This window comes from Melitaea cinxia, chromosome 1 (genome assembly GCF_905220565.1).
Source record: "Melitaea cinxia chromosome 1, ilMelCinx1.1, whole genome shotgun sequence".
NCBI classification, from domain to species: Eukaryota; Metazoa; Arthropoda; class Insecta; order Lepidoptera; family Nymphalidae; genus Melitaea; species Melitaea cinxia.
Window position 1 is genome coordinate 2,055,037 of NC_059394.1, and position 10,711 is coordinate 2,065,747.

Here is a 10,711-nt window from a genome sequence, read left to right on the forward strand (position 1 = left end):
ATCACTTATTGGCCAGGCAAATAAAATTGTACCTATAATCAATGATACTCAGGAATAAAGTAGGTCTCCACTGGTAAAAGAAAATTACTAAGTATAATTAGGAAATCGTTTTAAATATATTACCAACTTGCTGTCGTAAGTAATCAGAGATTCTGAGTTATAAACGTTGCCGATTCCATAGCGAAAAAGTTAATGTTTTGTCCATTGATTTGGGTAAACAAAGCATTAAATACGAAACAGCTACGTGCATAAGCATGCACTGTCTGGTTTCATTTATTGATTTTTATTTGTAACAAAAAAAAAATGGAAAAAATATTATCGTTTCTACCGATGTTAAAATATTACGAACCCTTGCTTAATTTCCTAACTCCATCTTTTTTTAATGATTTACTCCATCTTTTTAAATTAATTTCATTAGGTACTTCACTTGTAAAAAAAAAAGATTCAATGATTTTTTCTTTTTATTGAATTGATTGTTTTTGTGTAATATCATTTCTTAAGTTGCTTCGCCTGTCACAATAGCGTATAAAATTGGATCAATATTTTTTGTTATCAACTACGGTGTCTGATTCCGTTAAAGTGCAGCTTTTTTACTCTTTTGAAGCGTACCTAAAATTAACTAAAGAAATACTAACTGTCACGTAATATATCGACAGAGAAAGTATTATTGCGTAAACGTTGAGGCAATCTGAAATATTGCGAGTATAAAAATGTGTCAAACAAAAAAAACAGCAAAAAATGTGTTTATAATTTTTAATAATAATAACATTGATATCTAACCTTAAAAATACGTTATATTATGTTGTAATAAATAGAATTTGTCCTATCAACTGCCTATTTTGCCACCTTTTGAGCTGGGTTTTTTCACATACCAATTTGTCTTATAAATCTTTTTTTTAGATTCTAACTTTTCACTTTTAGGATTAACGTTACTCGCCATTGAAGCTAACTCACTGTCTAATAAGTGTGGTAATGATGAAGGTTCAAAACCGTATTGATATTGGGGTTCTACAAATTGGGTTTTACTTTTATATCTCTGGTGTGGTCGCGTAGCATGAGCAGAGTTGTCGCGAGGGGCTTCCTTATCGTAATCATACTCCTCGAACTGAGGGACAGCTCTATATTTAGATTGCTGTTTTTGTTGAGGTTTTACATCATATACGTGCGAGATTGTGTATTTAGCCTTTTGATTTTTTTTGTCGCTACCAAAATATTTATCGGGTTTGTTATGTGTGTACATTTTGTAATAATCTTCTTTATGCCTATATCGATCTACAAGACTTTCGGGCCTACTTACTGCATAATCTAAGAAGTATTCCTCCATTGTCTTGTCTCGTGCATCTTTGTATTGTGATCGTGTCTGTTTCGGGTATTCATCGCCGTCGGCTTCGTACTCTCGTAATGGAGTTTTTTGTATATTAAAATCTTTATGATACCTAGACGCTCCGTATGATTCTGGGTTATAAATTTCTTTCTCAATATCGACCGCTGGTGTATCGAATGCAGGGAATCCAAAAGCGGCATCTTTGTAAGCCTTTTCAAAATCCTCTTCAGTCTTTTTCTGTTTTTTTATCATTTCAGCCATTAGCTCTTCATTGGGCTTGTGCACTTCCGAAGAAGTTCCCTCTTTTATGATAATTCGTTCTAATTTTTCACGCACCGTGGGCAAAGACGAATAGTGGTGAGGATTAGAATATTCATAATAACGTTGTTGGTTTTGAGGTGCGGGACGATGGTTGTGTTTAGTATAAATATGTTGGTCATGATGTGCCTTGTGTGCTGGGAGAATAGTTCTATCGTCCTCGTATTCAGGATTAATTACTTTAATGTGCTGCTCTACATTTTGTCTTGGAAGTTGGTTGGGAACCGCTTGAGAGTGACGAATCTGGACTGGTTCTTCATTTGAATTGTGGTAGTAAGTTTGTTCCCTATGTTCCGGTTTACCATAATTGGTCTGTGGTCCACCGTCATAATACTCTTGGCGACCATTATCTTGTTCATAGTGTGGTTGATCCTCTTCCTTATCATTTTCTTCGGAATGCTCTTCTGTTAGTTCTTCTGATTCTCTTTGGGACGAATGAGGTTGACGTTGATCATTTTCCTCGTGCTTAAAATGATAAATTAATTGTTTTGGTTTGTCGTTATTCTCAAAGTATACTTGTTTTATTTGTGCCGGTTCATTAGAAGTGTGTGTGAAACTGTAATGTACTGGCTTTTTCTCAGTTCGTTCTTCATAGGAATAGTTTATGGGCTCTTTGTGCGTTTGTTTTTCGTAGCTTATATTCACGGGATCAGATTCTGTTTCTTTATTATAACTCTTTTTTTGTTCTGAATAAGTTTCTTGATAGTTAGGTGTATTTATGTCATAAGAGATTTCGGGATGATCATTAGGGTTTTCTTGAATTGTTACCCCTGGTGTGTGATGTGCTTCTTCTTCGATCCCGAAGTTTGGTTGGGAAGGCTCCTTATTCTGCTTCTTTTTTGGCGACTCATTTTTAGGTTTGGCTTTTATAAGGCCACTGTCATAAGATTTTGTATTTTGTAGAACAAACTCCATTTTATGTTTCTTAACTTCATTAATTTCTGGTAATTTTTTATATGTTACTTGATTTATCCTCGGCAAAAAATGTTGTACTTGCGGCACTAATGGATTTTTAAATGTTAAAGGTTCTAACAATGTCAAATCTAGTAAAGGAAGTGGTGGTTTTGTAATCAAATTAACAACTGTTTCCTTTCCATTTGTTACTGTGGTTATACTCGTTTGCTTCGGAGCTTGGACTAGTTGCGATTTACTTTTCTGTGCATTAAACAGTTGACTCTGTTTGTTGTTGTGATTACTGGCTGCAGACGATATCTTAGGCTCATTCTGTAACTTTGTGAAATGGTCCGCGGTGAGACTGCTAACATAAGCATTCCTGTTGCTAGAAGGTTGTTTTTGCGTTGAGGATATTCCATGAGGTTGAGAAGACACTGATCCGGACGATGCAAAGCTTTTTATATTGTTTGCAAATATAATTGGTTGTGAAGTATATTGTTGTAAAGCTGAAGGCCCCAGAGTCTGCAAATGTGGCACTCCAAATTGTGCTTGGCCGAAGAAGTGAGGTGTTTGACCGTACTGGAAATTAGCAGCAGATGCAACTAGTGGCTGACTGAGATGGGCTGGAAGATTTTGTAACTGCACAAATTGCTGCGGAAATATAGCCTTATACGCTAGCGTCTGCGGAGCTTCCACGAATCGTTGTCCATAGGAATCCTTCAGATAACTGTCCGTCTTCTGAACTAATACGCTTTCTTCCTTAACGGGTATGACTTGGGTGTTTTTTGGCGCAATATATGTGGGAGCGTTAAATGAGTAGGCTGCGTATGGAGTAGCACTAGCGTAAACACCAACTGGAACATTTCTATACAGCCGAGGAGCACTTTCATCACTTATATTGTCTATAATTCCAACACCATATGCGGTCTGCACAGCTTTTGCTGATGTTTTGCTTAACGTCAGCCAGCATAAGACTGCTATCAATGCCTGAAGAATAAAAAAAAAATTATTATATTTTTTTGTTTTTTAATAAATTAAATATATAATATTATAAATTATTTAATACTATTTTAATTACCTTTCTCCCCATTATGGGTGATGTCGTGACCGAGACAGAGGGAGCGGCACTGCGCCGGCGCGTCCGCCTCGCGCGCTTATATCGATCAAGACACTCCGCGCTCCACTCAACTTTTTCTAACGCCACCCCATTATATCATCGAAAAGTACTTTATCACTTGAATTCATAATATACACGGATACAATGAGAACTACTGAACTTAAAAGAATGTTACTCAAATAGGTAATCAATCTTTCAATTCTATTGCAACTATAGATCTAAATGCAAAAAATTGGAAACTTATACATCTCTCCATAAAAATATAGGTACATTATATCGTCGAAAACACGAGTAACTGCGTTTATTATTTTTAGAAAAAATGCTTACCTAATTATTACTTTCTTTTATTTCATTTTTTCAAGACGCGGCGGCGCAGCGGTCACAGCACTAGCTGTTACGCTTGCAATCACGGGTTCGATCCTCGCACATGACAAGCGTTTGTATGGGCCATATCGAGATTTGTCGTGGTCTGGGCGTTTATGATTGTGTATTGTGTGTGGCCGTTAGTCGTGAAGCGTTTATTTATTATTTGTTTATCTATTTCATTATTTATTATTCTAGTTTTTTTTTTTCATTATTTAGTAAAAGAATTTAACACTCCTCTACGTCTATGATTAATTTCGTGTTTTATAAATAAAAAGCGAAGAAGTTTAGAAAAATATTTGTCGCAGCTTGTTTATTAAAAAATCGTAATCATAATTTTAACAGAAATAGATCAATGTAACAGTAAGTGTGTTTACATAACAATTAATTAACCTGTAGACTATTTGAACTTGTTTATGTGAACGAAATTTATTTTAGTTACAATACTGAAATTAATAGACAACTTATTAACTAACACGAATTGAGCTGCTTACGTCATTTAAGTATTCAAATTCTCAAAATGAGTTAAGGTCTATCGAAAATAACATAATTGTGTTTGCTCTCGGATGAAAAAAACTACTTCAATTACATTGACAAGTATTTTATTTATTTATTAAATTATGTTAAGGGCTTACTCTTCACCCCAGTCTAGCTCTAGAGCAGAGACGAGGTCGAAGAAAGTTATCAAAGATTACTCAAAAAGTAGCCATCTGATCTCAATTAATGAGACCACATGACACGCACCACCTTTCAATTAAAAAAATAATCATCGAAATCGCTCGAACCAGTAAAAAGTTATAAGGTAACACATATAAAACATACATATAAATTACACTGGAATTGAGAACTTCCTCCTTTTTTGAAGTTGACTAATAAACAATATATTAAAGTTCCTATTTTTTTAGCTATCAATCGACGTAATCAAAAAATAGTGTTACGGCGGCGATCTGCTTAGCTTGCAAAGGACAAGTGAAATCAAACAATGTGTTGTTTAATGGTTGTTTATTTATGTAAATGCGAATTGAGAATCAGTTAAAATTATTTAACTAGACTTAAATAAATATAAACTATAAACTATATTGCAAAACACAAAATGACCGTTATATTTAAACTAGCGGCGTATTACGGGTTTTATGCCGAGTTGCACGAAAAGAAATTAAAATTTAAGTAGTGATTAAACTAATTTAATCGCAAGAATTGTATGAAATTCTTGTGATTAAATTAGTTTAATCTCTACTTAAATTTTAATTTTGTTTCGAGCAACTCGGCGTTAGTCGCGTAATTGCCGATCAAAAGGTAATTTCAAAATCCTAGTATCCCGTCTGAAAGTACCAAATAAAAAACGATGATTGTATGGGAAGTTATTGTAAACTATTGTGTTTGAAACTGGGATTCCAAAATTTTCATACTTTTTTCATAAATTTTTTATGTTTTTATCTGGGCTATCTGGATCCAGATAGATCTACCTGGATTCCCTACACATCCTTTTTTGTTTGAAACGTGCAGCAGGGGTGTGCACTCGTATAACAAAACCTTAGTGGTATAGGATAGTTTTATACTTCGTCATAATTGCCTGAAATTGACGCAAAAACAGAAATGTTGCTTTGAGGAAAAAAACTGTAAAATTAATCTTGCAGTCAATTGCTCTGTAAATGGAAATCAACTGTGACAATTTGCTTTAATTTCAAAACAGCTGAAAATAAAATTTCTAGCGAATGAAGTCTAGTGTTCAGCTTGAGGTCAGGCCAGTAATCCTCCACTTTCGCTAAGTTGCGGGCACCCGTGACCGTGACCGAGTCAAGAAAGTCGGGAAAGTTAAGGATATTGTCTTACACTCACACACTTCTTCATTAAACCGGATAAAATTGCGGTCCGGTCTATTGTTCATTAATACTCACTCACTGAACAGCACGGTTTTCAGTTTCGGTTATCGGTATAATATAGGGAAGGGCATCAAATATCGATATATCGAAATATCGAAATTTTTTCAAAAAAATATCGATAAATATCGGCGATATTTTTAATTTCAAATTATCGATAATCGATATTTATTTTTGAATATCGAAGTCGATATTTTTTTTAAACTATATTTTATTTCAAATCATTTTTTTTTTTGGTTTGATTACCAGATTTTGATATGATTTCTTTCGCCTTTTGCCTCCAAATGCGAATTAAGTACGTACGTTTTAAAAACAGCATGATTCATAAAGTTATCATGCTTTAGCTATAAAGTTATCGGTACTTAATCAAGATAGGAAATGCGATTACCTAAGCAAAAACAAACTTTTATTTCCCGAACGTTCTGGATAAATCGATCAAACTTTATTGTTTTATTATAGCAATAATTCGCTATAACTATAACCAATTGACCAGTATTGCTGCGCAATATAACTGCGGTTTAATAACTCTGCCCTGTTCCGGGCGTAACCCTTGCTCCAGTGCGACAGTAGGTAACGATAATAATAATTTTGAACGTTTCTTCGTCTACCTAGTCTACATTTATTTTAAAAAGTTTTAGAGAAAATTTAGCAATGTGCATTCCGTACCGCTGTTAAATTTAAATCGAGAAAAGAACGGCGAAAGATAAACTTTTATGTTGTACTTAGTACCTACGTTTATTTAATTTTTTTTATAGTAAAACTTCTTTATGCACGCTTGACGCAGTATGTTGGTGAATGCGTGACGGGGGTTACGAAAAGTGTGATCGGGAAAGGAACGAGAGAGAGGTGCGAGCACACATTTTCTTTTTCTCTTTCTCTCATAGCCGGTTACGTATCGTAGGTATATAAGTATATCTCAAACACAGTGCAGGCCTATTATTAAAAATAAAAAAGTTTTATTTCAGTCGTATGGTCTAAAACACACTCGTTTTTTTGTTAAAACGGCAACTTGTTATTAAAATAAGTTTAGTCACCGCATACACCTACATAGTGAATGTTTACAGTTTAAAAAAATCAGAAATGTTATTGTGGCCTACAATTCGCCTATTCCTTTTTTCTGTTTGGTGAAAAGGTTGACTAGGAGAAAATGCCACAGGACTTTAAGTCCGGCTTTTGTTCCGACTGTATCACTTTACATTATTTGTCGATATATACATAATTACATATATATGTATAATTATATTAGATATATATGTATGATTATACAAAAAAAGACTATTAAAACTAGCGCCGCAAGTCAATAGTGATTCCGCTGTGGTCATTTTGCTGGTAAAAAGGCACAACAATAGGTACACTTAAAACCATTTCTTACAAAATTGCGGTGCAACATTGCTGCGCTACGTTTTTTTTGTGTTTTCTCGTAGTACAACGTCTAGCTTAGTAAAATCTGTGAAATTTTCAAATATAACTATGTAGATACTAAATTATGAAAACGCCTTATTTTAAATTATTTCGTTATAAATTTACAGAAATAGTAACTAAAATGTCTTTTTAATATAGAAAAGGTGTGTAATAAGCCCTGCGGAATAAGGAAAGGTTTTGACGTAATTATATTTTCTAACAAAAAAAACCGACTTCAATTACATCATCAAGTAAAACAACGCAGGTAAGTCGCTAAAGCGGTCAATTAAATAGGCATTATTAGGGATTACTCGTCAGAGGGTCAGTGAAGTAAAACATTTTAAAAAAATACCAGAGTTGAGACCTTTTTTGAATTCGGTTAAAAATGGAGTAAAGGAGTCTAATACTAAAAAAAACCGACATCAATTCCATCGACAAGTAAAACGACGTAGGTAGTCGCTAAAGCGGTCAATTAAATAGGCATTATTAGGGATTACTCGTCAGAGGGTCAGTGAAGTAAAACATTTAAAAAAAATACCAGAGTTGAGACCCTCCTCCTTTTTTGAATTCGGTTAAAAATGGAGTAATGGAGTCTAATACTAAAAAAAAACCGACATCAATTCCATCGACAAGTAAAACGACGTAGGTAGTCGCTAAAGCGGTCAATTAAATAGGCATTATTAGGGATTACTCGTCAGAGGGTCAGTGAAGTAAAACATAAAAAAAAATACCAGAGTTGAGACCCTCCTCCTTTTTTAAATTCGGTTAAAAATGGAGTAATGGAGTCTAATACTAAAAAAAAAAAAAAAAACTCAATATGAAAATCATTCTTTAATCTTAATCAGATACTTAAAAACTAACGTTATTTACTTTAAATATAAATTCAACCAAAGTACTCCCGCACAAACTTTCATACTTCGTCGATTTGTTACCTACGATTATTTCGGACATGTTTGAACTGTTATTGTGGCGAGAGATTCTTTACACAGATACACTGAAAAAAATAATAATAAAAAAGAAAGTTAAAAAGTTTTACAAAAAAAAAACTTCGTGACATTTATTTTGACCTACCTAAAATACAAATATTCAAATAATGATTATTGTTTTTACCCATACAGGGTAAAAAACCACCAAAATATTCCGGCGTTCCATGCAAGAAATATAGTTTAGTTTTTAAGACTGACCTTGGTGCTTACCTACACAAAGAGAGGCATTCTTACAACTTATTCTAAATGTGACTTATTTCCAGTCACCACTAATGAAATTTTTCGAACCAAAAAATAAATTACGTTAGCTACTGATTTCAGAAACAGCAATGTTTGACAACGTTTCTACTTATATTATTTCGAAAACATTTCAATTATTTTGCGCCGCTTTTTGTATTAATAGGCATTCGGTGGCGTGTTTTACTGTTTTCTGTAATTTTAATTACTTAATTAAAATATACAAAAGTCAGAAAAAATAATGAACTATCTAGTGAAATATACTGTCAATAAAACGTAAAATAATAATAAGAAAATATATACAAATGTAATGTTAACACAAAGTAAAAAAAAAAAAAAAAACAACACTAGATACAATAAAAATGTCAGTTCAAACCATTCTTCTATTCTGCAAGTATTGACATTTTTTTAAACAACAAGTTAGAGTAAACTAAGAATAAAATCAATAGCCATATAACTTGTCTGAACCAAAATTATATATGAAGGTACATCTTACAAATTCTAGAAATATACAGTTGGATACAAACGACAAGCATTAAATTAATGAAACCATATATTTATACATAATAGTTCTAAGCTCAGAATCAAAAATAAGCTACCTTTAAGTCAAATAGAAGCAGTAGTTTTAGAAACAGAATTGATTCAGAACTTAGTTTCTCTGCAGAATCTACATTCCGAATCGGTGGTAGCTTTACTTTTAACAATAATTAAAAATTTTAGTTGTAAGATGACGATTCGAAGATGCTTTTGAAGCCTATTTCAATAAAGGTATTTTGATTGTTAGCTTAAGCTTCTGAATCTCGTAACCCTCGTGGGTACAACCCACCTGTATTTAAATTAATGCTAAACATTGCCACTAAGTATAAAAAGTCATAATTATGATTTTCTTAGGAAGTGACTAAGTCAGAGACTTATTTTTTAATTTACCAACGATTTTGTCCGGCGCCTAATTTAATTATTAGATTAAGCAGTAGAAGGCGCAAATTGTTTTCTGTAGTTTCTAGACATTTTTCACAGATATGAATAATAAATTTGCTCTAGCATTTAGGAAAAAAAATCGATCCCTTGTATAATTTTATATACATGAAGTTGTCTTCACGCCGACCGATGGCGGGATAACCATCCAACTGCTGGCTTTGAAATACATAGGCCGAAGACGGGCAGCAGCGTCTTCGGTGCGACAAAGCCAGTACTGCGGTCACCAACCCGCCTGCCAGCGTGGTGACTATGGGCAAAACACATGAGTTCACGTTATTTTTGGCGTAAACTTGTGGAGGCCTATGTCCAGCAGTGGACTGTATAGGCTGTAATGATAATGATGTCTTCACAAAGCCATAGTATATAATAAACTAATTTTTAAATCTCGATATACAAGTGATGTGCGAGGTTTAATGATATTAGAAAACAATTTTTGTAACAATATCACGAAACTTTATCACGATTAGAACACAGTGAATAATTATGTTATTTATTTTTACCATTGCGTTTGACTAGTATTACTTTAACTATTATAGAAAGCTATTTTAACCGTTAAATAAATTTACATACAAAATATTAATTAACTAAATGTCACATTATTGAAAATTAATGTATTAGAAAATAAAATATTAATTGTGCTCATATAATCTTTATTTTGTGAGAAAACTACTTTTTATAACGCTTTTTAATCTGTTGCTAATAAACCCATCAGACGGATCGCAGTAACCAACGGATACAAGTTGATAACATTTTTTTTTTCACAACAAAACTTTTTTGTTTAATATTTATTTTCGCATCCTAGAAGTTCAAAAGACGTGTAAACAATTTTAGGTGCAACAGACCATGAGTCTCTGTTTTACTTTCTTGTGATAAATCCTATCAGTATTGTACTATTTGGGAGATAAATATTATCAACAACTGATGAAATTGGCATTGAGGACCTATTTCATTTATAGATGTTATGAATCACAGTTATGGATAACGCTATTTGATAGATGACGATACAAATAAACTTTGACAGCGGGAGGTAGAATAGGTCAGTAGGACCTGTTTCTCCTCAGTAAACTGCAAATTAAAATTAATAAATGTGAATAGAAACATCTCATAAATATAGTAGAATTCAATGATTAAAAAAAAATTATGAATTAAAAACTTTTTACTGTCGGATACTGTCATCCGTGGTGAAACAGTAACCCCTTAGAGTAATAACCCA

At 33.1% G+C, this 10,711-nt stretch overlaps 1 protein-coding gene across 1 annotated transcript; it reads right to left on the minus strand.

The window, feature by feature from the left end:
• Positions 1–826: 826 nt before the first annotated feature.
• LOC123670168 lies at positions 827–3,626 on the minus strand. Its single transcript, XM_045603707.1, has 2 exons — positions 3,615–3,626; positions 827–3,523 (listed from the first exon to the last, which is right to left on the minus strand). The coding sequence occupies exons 1-2, from the start codon at positions 3,624–3,626 to the stop codon at positions 827–829; spliced, it is 2,709 nt and encodes a 902-aa protein (XP_045459663.1).
• Positions 3,627–10,711: the final 7,085 nt, after the last annotated feature.